Raw genomic sequence first — 16,683 nt, forward strand, 5'->3', positions numbered from 1 at the left:
GTGGCGAAATTGCTGGGTGTCATCTTTGAATTCTCTCTCTATTCACCTCATATATGTGTATGTATATATTTTTCTTATGTCTCATCTCATGTAAATGTAAATGCTACGCACTGTTGCGCACTGTTATTGGAGGGGAGGCTTGCATATTGCAAACAATAAAACAAACAAACAATAAATCTCACTTTTAACTGAACTCCTCTGGTACTTTATACTTTCCCTGACCTTCATCCAAAAATTAAATGTCTCCATAGTTATGATTCTTTGGGGCTGCAAAGCTCGCAGACAACGGGGACAAAATTGGGGGCTTTAGAACGCGCCAAGCGGGCCGTGGCATTTGGGAGAGAGCCAGTTTGCATTTTTACATTGAGGCGCACTACATAGATGGATTTGAAACTTCAAGTTCTCACAGATGCCTTTACTACGGGATGTTGCAAATAAAGAATGCGAAGGACAGCGGCTTTGATTTTCAGCTCGCGGCCACAAGTCGCACTGGAAGTATAAGGTTGTATTGTTTTTTGACCTTGAGACAGGGACCATGCCGAAAGAACTTCATTTGAAGTGGGTGTGCAATAACGTAAGAGACGATAAGGCAGAAAATTCTGAAACTAGACCGAGTTTCATGTTAGTTCAGTATACGAAAAATCGTTGTCAAGAGCACGGTCCGTTTTACAGACTGCATTACGCAGAGACACAATGGAAATTTCAAATATAATGTGAGTAAATCTTTAGACGCTTTTATACCGGAATGAAGAATTAATGAATGAATGCATGAATAAATGAATGAATGAAGAGCTAGGAAAAGAAAGGGAAACGTGTTCGTAGTGGGCACATGGGCATGCAGGTCCACAGGTCTCAACTATCTTGTTCCTTGGCCCAGCCACGCTTCCCTGCACTGCCTACCAGCACTACGGGACTGTCTCTGTATCCTTCAGCCCCTTCTCCCGGCACTTACCTTGCACTTGCCACCAGCTGGCCCTATTATTTATCTTGTATTCTACTAACCATGTACAGCACTTTTGCCCCCCTCTCCCCTTCCCCTTGCGCGATCTGAATGACACCTGGTCTAGTAGTATTGTTGTATGTCTCCCCTTGTTCCCCCCCTGCCTCATCGCGCCTTGAAACACTTGTGTATAGTCGCGTTACACATCCCATATCATATATCATATCATTACACAGGCATGTAGACAAACAGTCGTTTCTCATTGTGTGTTGGCCTCGATTTATCTCGTTACCTTTCGCATTGATTTTAGAGACGAACATACTCCATTGAACTATCCTTGCAAGCAAATTGTTTCTGATCGGCCGTAATAAATAAAATGAGTAATATTAATGAAGTTCGGCTAGCGAGACTAATTATTATTTTTTTGTTTTCATAATAGGTATTTGATCCCATTCTGCCACTGCCATCTGTTTGAGACACCGGCGGATGGATTCTTCAGCAGACACCTGCAGCTTCTTGTCAACAACAGGAGCACGATCACCATATTATGGGACGATCGCCAAGGGCCCACATGCCCTTACGCTGTACTAGTGGCTAGAAGCAACATATCAACCTTTAACGCTGGACTAGTGCCTAGTTGATGGAACAGCCTTGCGGTTCACCGTGCTTCCAAAGTGATTCTTTTTAAGAAAATGAACACCCTGTGTACCATAAAGGAACAGCGCGTGACTCAAGATGAAACGGAACAGTTATTGCGGATACAGATAAAAGAAAATAAATGGCTTTCGGAGTTCATATGGCAATTGCTGAATATTCTCTAAACATTTAATGTCAAATAAATGTACTTTACCAAATGTACCGTGTTGCTGATTCATTTTAAAGTACAGTTTCATATTCCGAATTGTGGCGCGCTGGGTTGTGCGTTGATCTGTGTTGGTTTCTGGGTTCTGTGTGGAGTCGCGCAGAAGATGACTGGGCGCGTTTGCCTACGCAGCACAGGAACGTCACGAAGAGAGGCAAGGAATATGAATGTTTTGATAATGTCAGGCTCAGGGGCGGGGGATTTGATTTAGTGCCGCAAAAAAGCAGGTCAGCCAGGGCGATGGGGGAAATGATAGGATTATCACAAAATGGCAGCGCCCAGGTGCCTGTTTTCGCGTGCGTTTAATGGACGAAAACTCGGGTAAGGTCCATAGGAAATTTTTCTAAAGTCGAGCCACTTAGGCTTAAAAAAACATGGCCGACCCGTAGGGACAATAACATTTTTTACCGGATCATGCCTTTAATATAGGAGCTAAGGTAACATATCCCAAGCAAGAGGAGACCTGGTGCATAGTTGTTCTTGATTGTGTTGTTCACATGGGCATATGAAGAGAATAACTTTGTGCTGCATAGGCATGTATACAATACTGTCAATCTGCAATCAAATCTACAGTTTCTCAAGCGAAATTGATGTTTTAGGGTGCCCTTGAAGCTTGTGATAGTTCAGGGAACAAAACAATACTCAATTATGTAAGCTATTGCACTCAGGAATGTTTTACTGTGATGAATAATGCAGTGCTAGTTTCCACATTAGTATCCATTGGGGTTAATGGTTAATTGAGTTGACTTTGTTGCAATGACAAGAAGGTGTTGGCTCTGTAGTTTCTGGTAACAGTCATTTTACTGCCGGTGATGGGTGGCAAAAGAGAATTGTGTTTATGTTTTGAAATAACATGTTAATTTCCTCCTTTTTTAGACACACTCTTGAAGGTATCCTTCTTCCGGGAAGCAGAGTGAATGCTCACACCATTGAAGGGAAATCGAAGACCTCTGTGAATCATTCTGTCTTTGGGATACTACTGTTGAAATGTGAAGATTATGGGATCGCCTTTTCAGTACACACACCATACTCAGTACTCGGAGTACACACAGTATGCACATTTGTATAGAAAGAAGTTGAGCCACATTATCTCTAATGCACCTTGGTTGTGTTGACGGAACAAAATTCCAACAGAGAGTGAACATTAACATTCTACCATTCAATGTAATGTTATGTTATGTTTTATGATTTATATAGTGCTTATATAGTGCTCTTAATCTCCAAAAAGGCATTATACCACTGTACAATATGAGATGAACTGTAAGTCTGCTGAATGAGCAGACACAGCACCCATTTGCCAGATTTAAACAACCAGGTTTTTTCCCCCCTGAAACATGGTACATTCACTTCCTGCTTTAAAGGAGGTCCCTGTAGCAAGAAACGAGAATGCCGGTCCACCCATTCTAACTTTATAGATTTTTGGAATCCCAAGCCTAACATGGAATCTAGGTTGTAAACTGTCTCTTCAGTTGATATAGAAGAAAGCAATGAGATGGATGTTTTGTTTGGCTCCATAAATTGCCTTGTGCACGGAACTCATGGCCTTAAAGAGTACTCTTTACAGAACGGGCAGCCAAAGCATGGATGTCAAGCCAGGAGAATTAAGTTCAAATGTTCTCATTTTCAGCAACCGACTGCCAAGCTCATTTTGAACCAGTTTTTATCTTGAGAGAAGCTTCTCTGGCAGACCAAGATTAACACTATTACTAAACTCCAAATGAGATGAAACAGAGGTGCTTACAACCACCACCTCATAATCAGAAGAAAGCAAAAGAAGCACATATTTCTGTCTTATTTGGAAAAACACAGATTTGACCGTTTGAGCCATTTGTGATTCCATACATAATTGTTTGTCCATATGTATGCATAGCTTCTACACTTCTGCAAAGTGGTTTGGGCAGGTCCCAAATGAAGGCCAAAATGGAGAGTGCCACTGATGCATACGGGCATTAACCACCTGCACGTTTGTTTTTATCAGGGTTGATTTTCAGGAAATTAGCATCCATCAGGTATTGATGGGAAGACCGGCTTTCCTTAAAAGTATCTGAGGTGCTTGCTGTATTTCCTAAGAATGTAACCATAGGTTTGAGTAGCCAATAATATATGTGGGTGCTTCTGCACAATATATCCCAAAATATTAAACTGCAACTTCATTCTTTTTGTCATAAATTAATCCTTACATTTTCATTCCTCAGTCATCTGAACCATATTCCTCAATTCTAAATCCTCAACACGTGTTTTGCTACTTTTGTCATTCATCAGGTGGATAGATATGTATCTTAAATTCGGTTCTAAAAAGTAGGTGCAGTACATTAGAAATTGTATCAACTCGTTGTAGGTTACAGATTTGCATGCCAAATTAAGGGGCAAAGACATTTTATTTTAGTGTCATATTGGTAATTCTGCAAAAGAAATATTACCTTTGATTGGGTGTCTAATAGGATATTTAATGCATGTCTCTGTTGATCATATATAATCTTTGTTTCTGTTTCCTACAAGGTATTTTATAGTTTTCTTTATTTAATTTTTCACATATTTCTGATAAGTTCCATTACAGAATAGCTGTAATTAAAATGATAATGGTAGCAAGCAGGAAGGTTTTTATGAAGGTAATATATGTTGACTGAAAATTGTGAATAGTTGGATATACGACGATAGAAACTTAACATTAGCCAATAGGTTTTAACCTTATAGAGCTTTATAGTTCAGCGGATCAGAGTATCTCACTGTCCCTGTCCTCACGCATGCTTAATTCGTGCTCATGAGAATGCCAGAAGAACTGATAGCATGATGTTGACTGAAATATTGTTTAGAATAAAGACTTCAACACGTAGGGGCAAATAAGGCAAAATCCTGTTTAATATTACCACTAGATTTGTGATACAAAATAGTGTTTGATGTAATTAAAAACTACATATGATTACCAATAGATAGAAAATAAATTAACAAATAACCAAGTACAAACAGAAACACGTAGCAATCAACAAAAAGGGGTAAAAGGTGAACCGTCATCCTTGCAAACTTATGCAGTTACAGTTATACCTCATTATGCAAGCTAATTATGTGTAGGCAATTAAGAACCGATTAGGTGGATACTAGAAACCAGATAATCTGTTAACATATTCAAATTAGAGCTATGTTACTGTAATACATATAATTCATGGTCCCTTTTTAGTGCAATGTTGCATGTGTCAATTTCGTGTATCCACATAGCTTCTAGTTTAAATTGTTTTAAATCTTTTTTACCACCACATAGTGATACTTTAATTTCTACAATCCAAGTACATTTGATTTGTGATATGCGTAAATTCTTGTATCTAATGATTGCTACTGGATAAATTGTGTCCTGAAGTTTGATCATTCTGACATGTTCTTGAATTTGCAGTTTGAGTTTGCGAAGTGTGCTGCAAATGTACCATTTATTGCATACGTATGAAAGGACATTAATAAAATTTTGCATTGCAGTGAATTAAACTATTGATGTGATACACTCAGTGCTCCAGATAAGATTTTGAGGTGGGAGTATTTTACTCTCTATTTTTAAACTTTGAGAGTAAATGTGATTTTAAGAGAGTAAAAATGACTTTTCTCCTTCGCATTGAGTAAAATGTGTGCGACATCCAGCCGACGTGTGAAAAAACTGTATGGAAATCATTACTATGCGGCAGCTTTCTGCATTGTGACAGAATACACCTTTCATTATTTCTGGCCATTTGAGCTCTGCTATGTATATTTAAATGTTGAAATCACTAAAACCTAACCAATTATATATTAAAGCATACATGAATTTATATTGTGTGTTTTGAGATTCGATAGCAGAATTGTCTTTTGATGTTTAATGAAAGTCCCAATTTCCTAGAGCTATTACTACCTAATGGGATGCCAATGTTATGATACAACAGTGCAGAGAGGCAAGGACTCCATGCTAAATTCTATATCTAATCTAGTGGTCAAATGGTTATTTATATAGCTCTTTTGGCAAAGCACTGCACATAGAACATATTTATCACAATTACCACCAAACCAAAGTCGGTGCTCCTTTATTGACCTCAAAAGGATGAAAGGCTGAATTGGACTTGGCATGGTTCGAACCCGCAAACCACAGATCACGCAGAGATTGCAGCAACGAGTGCTCAACCAGCTGAGCTATCTTATTGGCTAACATCCTTCAGAGGTTGGTTAACCGAGTATCGACTGAGGTATAATGATCACAGTACCTAGATGTATGACGAACCATTTATGAAGCGCTACATAAAGTTAAATACCTATCTGGATTATCACAGGGACAGGTTTTGCTGAGTCTCTATTTCAATTACCAATGTAACTTTCATTTGTTTGTTTTTTAACAGGTTTTTGATGTTTTTTTGTGTAGTCTTGAAGATTTGAGGGGCTAGAACACCCGTGATCAGTGTAATGACAATTACTCACCCTTGAGCAAAGACTCTGCTGCCACTGACCATTTATAGTAATGTACCCCATTGACTGCAAGGTTGAATGGATGTAAACTAGACTGTGCATAGTCATCATTTTACACACTGTTTTTATAATTAGACTGTAAATTAAATTAGAAGTGTAAAAATGATCTGCCTCTGCATGATTAAGCACACAGCACCGGAACTCTGAAAAAACAATTGTGCAATACTGGTTTGCTTTCACTGGAAAAAAGCATAACTTGTTAAAAAAAAAAAAAAAATCTCAATTGCAACTTAGTTTTCCATCTTATTAATTATACAATCCTAAAATTCTAGGAAAACATGCACAGTGCTTTTGAAGCTGAATGGAAAGAAACCATTCCTTTTATCAGTGTGCCGTTTATTTTTTTGAAAGGCTTCAGAGAAATACATTTTGTTTCAGAGGTGGCTTTCAATCTTTCAATTACATCCATGTAGATAAAAATCACAAGAAGCCTTCTGGTTTCTGTCAAGTAACCTGACCTTTGCACTGCCCTCTGCTCTAAACCTGTGTGTAAATGTACCCAGGAAAATACTAAAGCTTGCGTATTTACAAGATGTTCATGCGTAAAAAGGCCTAGTACTCACCTTATCTGGAGCCCTGGATACACTTGTTTACTTGGTAAACTGATGTCTTTTTGGCCATCATATGTTTACATATTATGAAGTTGCCATATTTATGATTTACAATAGCTTTCTTATTGAGCCGACTGGTTGGCATCAGATTTGTTTTAAGAGAACTTGGACTGATTTTGTTTCTATGTTGGTGCTTTGCGATATGGGATTTGAGCTTTTCATGTCAGTAATTGTTGTAACCAGATCTTGGTCAAAAAGGAGAATATTCCAAAGTTTTCTCAAAATCTTCTCCAAAATCATATTCAGCGAGGTTGGTATTGTAATAAATCTGACGTTGTTTTTACATCTGAAATCTTGTTTACTGATCTGTTGAAAAGGTTCTTGTCTTAGTTTCACTGTGGATTTCTTTTTACATGTCTTATTGTTTGCTTTCATATTCTCAAACATGAAATTTGTCAGTAGTTGCTATTAGATGTTTTTCAAATTCCTTTTCATCACTACAGTTACTCTTTATTAAAGTCTCCATATGGAATATTATTACTTATATCTTTGGGATGACAGATGTCTACATGCAAAATAGCATTGCCGGAAGTAGATTTTACAAACAATGTTGTGTTTATTGCATTATCTTTGACATATAGTTGCAAATCAAGGAAAACAATGTTCATTGTATTTTCATTCATGTCTAATTTAATGTTGTAGTCATTGTTGTTCACATATTTTACATCATCATCTAAGAAGTGGAGTCTCCATTCCAGATCATCAGAATATCATCTTATCTGCCCAATAGATAATGTTATGTTCAGTGGTGAAGGCAGGGTGCAGCCAAGTGAATTCAGTGTCAAGATGGTCATTTCAGTTTCGCACCTTAAAACACTTGTGTATAGGTATCACATCATAAAAGGGTTTGCATAAAATGGGGCATATTTTAATTCTATAACTGTTTTTTTTGTTTTTTGTGCTTGTTTGAAGGTTAGGCCATTGAGTTGAAAATAATGTGATTTAAAGTGAAATTCAGTATTTCAATCAACATTTGATAATTTTCAAAAAATGAGCTAGATCTTCATTTAAGAAAATGTTTGAGTAAAAACCTTTGTTTTGCTAGATGCATGTGTATAACAAATTGACATCCAAATGTGTAGTTTGATTAGTTTCTGGCAGTCTTTTCCAATTGTTGAATAACATCTTTGATATCTTTTAACTGTGATGCCATGATTTGGACAAGTGGGTTTAAATATACAGCTATATTTTCTGAGGTGGGTTGAGTAATAAGTATATGTTTTATGTACATTAGGAATAAAATAGATAATGGCCATGAGGGGATGGATATCTTTCAGTCAGAAGTTGTATACATCATCATCTAATTGGCTTAAATCCTTAAATGTCTTCAGTTGCTCTAGCCAGGTTACCAGCTCCTTCTTGCATAGGATTAGCGTGAAGTTGTTGATGACAGAGAATATTTCAAAGTTGTCACATTCCTTCCTTGACATAGTCTTTACGGTTCATGATCATGACTATTTTTCCTCCTCTGTCAGCCGGTTTGATTACAACGTTTTTGGGGATTTCTTTCAGGGTTTCTTGTATGGTTAAATTATGAAAATCTCCTATTTTACTTATAACCATTGCATTGAGCGTGTCTTAGATCTTTTGATAGAAGTTTGTTGAAAGTACCTGTTACACTGCCCTAGGGGAAGCAGGAGAAAAAGTCAGAGTTTACTGCTTGTCATGGCGTCTCTAGATATGGTAACATCTTCAGTATATCTTTCTATAGTATACTTATCTTCCTGTGATCTGTGAAATATTTGGTGTCTTTAATTTATGCTTTTAATATTTAGGTTGCATTTTAAAGATTTTATTTCATTTTTGGTTTCTGTAGCATTTGTATAGATTCATTTCTATTTACATGTAATTATTGAAGTTGTTTGATGCTAACTGATAGTCTTTTTGTTAAAGCTGACCCCAATTCAGTTGAAATTAATATTTTAATGGGTTCCTTCCTCCCACAGAAGCCTCATCTATGACATCCATCTCCAATGCAGCTGTTCTTCTGAATCTTTTTTCAGCCGCCAGGGAGCACAGTGCAGCTTTGTGTCAGCTTCTCACGATGCCTCTATGTACACTAGAAGAAGTAATTGCTTTAGACATTTCACTCCATGCCAAATCCATCAAAAGGCCTTCAAATTTAAATGCTGCATCAACTGTGAGCATCAAATGTCCATTTCTGACCCGCACAGGAACTGTTTTTAGCACCACAAGCAAGACTGCGGGACAAGACAAGTCGATGCACTCCAAGGCGCTTTTAGAGTGGGTGGTGCAACTGTTTACCTTTTTCCACAAGGTAAAAGATGACAGACGGGTGAGTATGAGGTCATCCGGTGCAGAGCGCCGGTTTGAAGAGTTGTCCTCAGTCCGCAAGGAAAAAAACAAGCACTACAGGGGGTTTATCTCACCCAGCAGTTCCTACAAACATCATTCTTCTTCCTCCTCAAATAGAAGACGTCATCGCTCTAGGGACTCCTACGAGGAATAGTCGCCACAGGTATGCTTTCCCACCCAATCCTCCACAGCAGAGGAATGAGAGGCCTTTCTGTTGAAGATGTTTGAACTTGCCAAGGCCCGAGCACCTACAGCTTCAATCTCAGTGCCGACTGTGCCGTCAAAGTAAAATGTGCTCAGATGATCTGGCAGAGACTCTGCAAAAGCATGCAATCCTATGCCCTTCTGCTCAGCCACAGCACAATACCAACAGGTGAGGACCCGTCTCTACAATGCTCCGCTTCCTCCACTAAAGTCGGTCTTCCGACTTAAGTGCCTCACTCCTAGCTACGACCAGCACCGTTGATGCCAAGTTTTCTCTGGAGTACGCCCTGCTTCCTTGGGGTGGATTATGACTGAAATGGAAGACCTTAATGATGAAAAGGGGATCCCATTCCATTTGGGTTTGAAGCCTTCTCCCTTCGGGAGATCGGGATCAGGGACCTCTGAGAGGAATTTTACAGTGAGGAAGGAGACTTGCTGTAACTTGCAGCTCCCATGAAAGTGGTCTGGACACTTCTCCAGAGTTTGATTTTCTTCCTGCACCTACTCCAGGGAAGTCTCAGGCTTCGTTGAAGTGCCTGATGAAACCTTGGGGTTGCTAGCCCCTTCAATACCTAAGGTGCAATTTTAGCTAATGTTCGTTCTTCATGAAGGTCTACAGACGGAGACCATCCTGTCCTTTAATGCCAGAGGAGACCCGGTCCTCAAATCGTGGTCAAAATCAGCCCTGATCTCGATTGTGGACTGAGACGTGGAAAAGAAACACAGGGCAGTGCCTTCTGATACAACTTTGCTGTCTTTGCACACCTGCCCAGAGAGCTGTGTGGTCCAGCAGCCACTTCACGCCTAAATACAATGTCTTTCCCTTCCTTAACTCTGGGCAGGGAGAGTAAGATGCCAGGGGAAGGAAGGTTTTTGGCTCGGGCATCCTGAGCCTGAGGGCCATTAAAGCCTCCTGTGCCTAGGACAAATTCTCTTTTGGCCTTTGGTCTACAGGCCCACGGGCTGCAAAGCACTTCACTGTGGGAGAGATGAGAGAGGGATTTAAAGGCCTGGTCAAGGATGGCAGGGAGGCTTCTCTTCAAATTCTTCAGTCGGGCATGGATACGGCTGACGGTGTGGCTCGGACAGTGCCCACGGGAACAGTGTTGAGGAGGTATTCATGGTTGAGGACCTCTGGTTTCATCCTGGATGTCCAGGTTAAACTCCTGGACATGCCATTTGATGGCTATAGTTAGTTCAGAGCTAAAGCTGATGTGTCCCTCCTGAAATTTCAGTCTCTGAAGTTGACTGCCTGGGCCACACGGTTCAGCAGCAACAGCCTGTGGCCTCCTCAGGCAGGTGCGGGGGGACAGAAACGAAAGCTGGACACAAAGTTGTCATGTGTTTGGTTAAATGCCTCTCTGACCCTATTGTAGAGAGCAGTTTCCCTACCCAAAAAACAAAAACTAATTATCTGCCTGCGTCAGGATGTTAGAAACTGAAAAGCCGTCCTTGTGTCAAAAATGTCCTAACATGACCCTCACACTACAAACTAAACAATAAGAAAGGAAATGTCTTCTACCTGATATTCGCATAAAGTGTTCGACAAAAATGTTCTCCAAGGTGAAAAAAGTCCTTGAATCCAGAGGGTGGTTCCTTCCCCTGGATTCTTAAATGGTAAAGCAACGTCTCTTCATTAACAGTTCCTTTTTGTCTCGAATTCACAATACTCCTGTTAGGCAACGAGTTCTGAAACAGTCTTACTTTGACACAAGTTTCTTATTTGTCTAACAAACACTCCTTCTTTAACATTTCTTGTAGCTTTGCAAATCGCCTGGTATACTCCCCTGCCAGGACGTCTCTCGTAGTTTCAACTGCCTGGTATACTCCCCTACCAGGACTTCTTTTATAATTTCAATTGCCTGGTAAACTCGCCTGCCAGACTTTTCTTGTGTTTCAATTGCCTGGTATCCTTCCCTTGCCAAGACTTCACTTGTGTTTCAATTGCCTTATATCCTTTCCTTGCCAGGACTTCTTTTGTGTTTTCACAGTTCCTCTGCAACACCAAAACTGCATATATCATTCTTGGCTTGGTATATCTTCCTGCTTTTTATGTTTGCTCAAACTTTGCCCCCCACCTGCATCTCATGCATTTGTATCTTACTGGGATTAGAATCTGTACTTTCTTTTCTGCTTTCAAACAATCTTGTTGTGGTCTCTGTATTGGCCATCTCATGGCATTCAAATTTGTTTTTGTTGTGAACGCCGGAACAGCCTGTCATCCCCACTTGCTTTGGGCTGACTCACCGGTTCTCTCCAGTGTCTCTGGTACTGTTTGCACTTCTGCAGCGTGGCTCTGCCACTCGCTTACCACTCTGGATTGTGCAAACGTCATTCTGGCTTCCTTTGTGGCTCAGCTGTCACACGTCAGCTTCCTTTCGGATCCCGGTAAGGAGAACGCTGCGGGGGCATGGCCAACTGCCCATGTAGCAGGACGTGCCTGAGGGAGCTGCTCCGTGGATCCGATGATGATCCGTGTGCACATGCACTAATAATAAACAAGTAACTGCAGCACCGGACACACGGCTGTGTGAATGGGCCCTCTGACATAACTGAGGAAACTGGAAGAATCGTGCCGTCAATAAAAGAGACATTGACTTGCAGACATTCGGCGGCTCCACGGCACAGAAACCAAGATGGCGGACAACAAAGGAAGCTGGACCAGGGCGGTAGAAACAATGTTGCAGACCCGCACGCATTGCAGATGAAGAGAGACTGTCCCGTGGACGCCGAGTGGATTTACACGCCTGCTACGGCTAGTGAGAAATATTAGCGGAGCCGTGAAGCCGCCGGGTGGAGTTGGGCGAGACGGGCGAGCTTGGGACGCGAGCGCTGAGGCTGCGTGAGAAGAGAGGTGGGGACTGGAGACTGGAGCCCGCGTGGCCACTCGGCTGTGCGGGACGGTCAGATTCACGGCTCCCTGCCGCCTGCGGACGGGTGCCTCTACGTGGAAAGGCCCGTGAGAGGAGCGTGAAAGACACAGGAAGAGAGCAGCTAGCCGGATGGAGAGGTCCGCGACTGCACATCCAGTGCATTAGGAACGTCTGAACACACAAGTGAGTGCGGGCATAGAGGCTTGCTGCCACAGATAAGTGACTGCAGTGAACAGATTAGTGTAGACGATCGGCGTGGCATGCAGGCACTTCCCCTTCGTGAAAGGCTGAGGCTTAACTAGTAGCGACCGAACCGAAGCGCTGCCATTGCACAAGCGGACCCGAACAGACACGGGCCCCGTGCCCTGTGCATAGAATGAATCCCATGAGTTGGATTGTGACGAAAGGCGCTCAAAGCGGATAACGTTTGGGCACAGGGCTGCTCCTGGGGAGAACTCTGACACAACGGGAGCACCCGGGTCCGTGACTACATCCACCTGCAGAGCGTTGCAAGGCGGAGTGCAGCTAGCAGAACAATAAGACAACAAATTGGGCGATGTGGGTCTGGAAAGAGCAGCACAAAGGGGGTTCCATCTGATGGGAATCCCGAATACCACGAGCTGCACGCCTGCACAAAACGAGAGTTGAAGCACAATAATACTACGCAGTTCAGGAATGTAAGAACAATGTATAGCACAAAAACATGGGAGCGGCTCACCGACTTACCTTTACCCATGGGCACATATGAGACCTGGAACCTGTGGCTGAGCATGGACTGTGGGGGCTGCTAGCCGGTGAAGGTGCCAACCGAACACCTCTTACAACTAGCACTATATCATAGCATTGACTGAACAAAGTGCTAGAGGCCAAAGGGTAGATAGGGCCTTCTCGCTCAGGGCGATTGATAAGCCTTGGGGGCTCCACCACTACACCAATTCTGGGGAGACGTGCCACAGGAGGCGATAAGATCGGAGGAGAACGTGGGAGGATACAATCCACCTGAAGCCATAGCTCTGTGCACTCCAGCCCACGTTGAGCACCCCGAGCTCACAGCCCTAGTCTGGAATGACCCATTGACATTATAGAGGGAAGGTGTGGCGGTCCATGGATAGGGCGGTGGTGGGGGGGACATGGAAGGGGTTCTGTGGATGCCAAGGCAAGACAGACCGATCAGAATGTACTGCAGCTATATCACGTCCACCATAGGGGACGCCTGGGACAAAGCTGTTAAAAGGGCACATATCACTACATTCCCTTCCCCGTACACGCCCATACACGGCAATCCGCAATTTACCCCAGCGGTCGCAGGAGACCCTTCATTTGACACTTGGTTTCAGGGGGGTTGCCGCATGATCCGGGATATGTTGGTGGAGTGGGGGGGGGGGGAGTGAAACAATTTGAGCAGTGCAAAAAAGACTTTGGTGTGGGGGGAGTTGCAGAGGTTCTCGTATTTCCAGATTAGGCACTGGGTCTCTCATCCATCGATCATTCAGGCGGGCACAAGACCCCTCACTCAGTTTGAAAAGTATCTTGAAACTGACACGGGTGATAAAGGCGTGGTGTCATCCATATACAAACTCATAAAGCGAGATGAGCCCCTGAAGACCAGGTTGTACATGCTCAAATGGGTGCGAGATGTAGGGGGGAACCTAGAGGAACAGGAGTGGGTTCTGTTATGGTTGCAGATTCCAAAGCTTACAAGATCTCTGTAGCTTCAGGAGATCTGGCTGAAACTGATGTTAAGGTAGCACCTGACCCAACTAAGACTGACTAAAATGTCCCCTGAGGTATCTGAGCTATGCTGGAGGGAATGCGGGGCAACGGGCTCCTGGGCTCACATGTGGTGGGAGTGCCCCAAGATTGATCCCTTTTGGTCTCTAGTTCAGCGGGCTGTCACCCAGGTGCTGGACCTAGAGCTGGGGGCTAATAGAGGGAGGGACTTATTGGATCTCAACGGCATGCTCTCTTCTCTATCTACGAGGGCGGACCGCAATCTTTATGTGTTAATGATGTTGGCGTCTGCTTTGGTCCTTGCCCGGAAGTGGAAATCGAAAGACCCACCACAGGAACACGAATGGGTGGCGAAGCTGTGGTCGTTGCTGGCTTTGGAATGGCTCACTTACACGATTCAGGGGATCCATATGAAGTTTCTGTCAGACTGGTCGAACTTGCTGACATATCTAAAGGCAGGAGCCCGCCGGGCCTAATGTCCCAAGGCTATGGAACTAAGGTTGGGGGAAAGTGGGGTTTTGCGTTCCCTTTTGTGTGTGTTATATTTGAAACTCTTAATAAAAATGTATTGAAAAAAATAATAATAATAATTACTTGGAATGTTAGGGGACTCAATAGTTACTTAAAAAGGAACATGGTCATAGTGTACTTGCGAAGACAAAAAATAGATATTGCAATGCTGCAGGAGACTCACCTGACGAAAGAAAAGATGGAGATGGTGGCTAAGAAATGGAAAAGGGTTTTGGCAGGCTCGTCATATTCTGCTTATGCTAGGGGAGTGCTTATCTGGGTGGCACTGCATGTCCCGTTTCAGCTGTTGCAAGAAAGGATAGAGATGGATGGGAGGTTGGTCATACTAAGAGGGTGTAACGCTCACCTGATTCGCGTAGAGGCGCCGGTCTTGACTGGGCGTATACCGTATCTTCAAAGGTGATGTGTAACACACGGCTGGCTCTTTGGGCTGGACCCCTGTGCACTGTATGTCTGACTTGAAGGGTAAGGTGTCTGCAGATAGAAAATATGGGATTAATGAACTGGGTTATTGAATGTCTCTCTCTTCTTCCCTTTCTCTTCTCCTGTAGAACCCCAAAGGTTAACGCGCTCACCTTAGGTAAGTGAGCGCCGTGCTCTCCATCTGCTTAGGGGCAGGGTGCTGTAACCAGTTTATTCGCTGGATAAGGGGAGCAGGCCTCTTGACTTCAGAGGACTGCTGTCCGTCGTTTACTACACGAACGGTAAGTTTCGAGTAATTCTAATGTCTTTAAAGTCTTTAGTAATGATGTCTCTTGTTTTGCAGGGTTCCGACGATGGCGGATGACGGGCTGAAGTGAGTTGAAGATGGAGCCCGTGTGATGAATAGAAGCGCCTGGAAGCACGTAAGTAAGCGCTTGTTGCCTGCTTCACGATGCGCTCTAACTGTCTTTTTCTTTTGCAGGTACAAGTTCGGAGCGGCTGCAGGGTGCCGGAATACCCACTGGGTTAGATGTGGAAAGGAGTAATGGCACGTGAGTATTAAAGTTCCCCAATGTCTTTAAACGCACCTTGTTTTGTCTTTCAGATGCGGGATGCAGCGCCGAAGGCCTCCGGAGCGTGCGAAGAGTTGGTAAGCTTTTGTCTTTCAGATGCCGGAATGCAGTGCGAAGACCTCCAGAGCGCACGAAGAGTAGGTAAGCCTTTGTCTTTCAGATGCCGGAATGCAGCGCGAGGCGTTGGTGACAGCCGATGGATCAGGTAAGTGAAGCGCTGTCACTGAAGACCGTAATGCTAACCTGTTCTTTCTTGTCTTTATAGGTGTTGCTGAAGACTGGATTCAGGATGGTAAGCCTTTTTCCTTAGGCCCAGGATCAGATGCAGAAGACACGATGAGCGTTCTGCTGCAGAGGATGCAGAATAACGCAAAGCAAGATTCATCCATCGGGTGTGGTTTAGATAGCCTCCTGTAGTGCTTAGGTCTCTCCTTCCACAGCCACGCCTAGGTAAGAAAAGAGTTCCTGCTTTCCAGAAGAGTTCCAGTGTTCTGAACCTAGGGAGTGGCTCCTGCCCCACCCAACAGGAAAAGTAGTTCCAAACAGAAGAGGATCAGAGGCTCAACTGGCAGGCAAGTAAGCAGCATGGTCTGCTGCAGGTAAGTCCACCCAAGCATTATGAGCCCGGCGCTTCCAGCGCTGGGACTGGGCATATTTATGAGCCTGGTGCCACTGGCGCCAGGACTGGGTCCAAAAGGTCCCAATTGGGACTGGTTGGCACTCAGAACCAGGGTTATGGATCTGCTTCCAAGGGAGTTGGGAAAACCCTGACCTTTTGGAAGCAGAGATCATGACAGAGGGCTAGTAGAGAACAGGGACATAAGCTTTGTAAATACATATGCCCCCAATCATAATACGGCTGCATATTTCAGAACTTTGTGTGCTTACCTGAGAATGTGTATGGAAGTGTGGTGATTTGGGGGGGGGGGACTTTAACTGTGTATTGAACCCTAGGGTGGACAGGTCAGATGGGAAGGTCGATAGGTCTGCCCCAGCTGCTAAAGCATTACAAACTGTGTTAGATAACTTTGGGCTGGAAGATGTGTGGAGGATGAGACACCCCCAAGAAAGGCAATATTCGTATTACTCTGCCCCGCAGCAGTTGCATACAAGGCTGGACTATGTCTTCGTTACATCGGAGGTG

General features: G+C 43.3%; 1 protein-coding gene across 1 annotated transcript in view; it reads left to right on the top strand.

Moving 5' to 3' along the window:
* The window catches only part of AIRIM (AFG2 interacting ribosome maturation factor), a 102,383-nt gene extending 99,526 nt beyond the window's left edge, over positions 1–2,857 (top strand). Inside the window, exon 5 of the mRNA XM_069622649.1 lies at positions 2,679–2,857. Coding sequence (XP_069478750.1) covers positions 2,679–2,719 — 41 coding nt within the window. The 3' untranslated portion in view covers positions 2,720–2,857. The remainder of the gene's footprint in view (positions 1–2,678) is intronic.
* Positions 2,858–16,683: the final 13,826 nt, after the last annotated feature.

This window comes from Ambystoma mexicanum, chromosome 11, assembly GCF_040938575.1.
Source record: "Ambystoma mexicanum isolate Mex_15411 chromosome 11, UKY_AmexF1_1, whole genome shotgun sequence".
Classification (NCBI taxonomy): Eukaryota; Metazoa; Chordata; class Amphibia; order Caudata; family Ambystomatidae; genus Ambystoma; species Ambystoma mexicanum.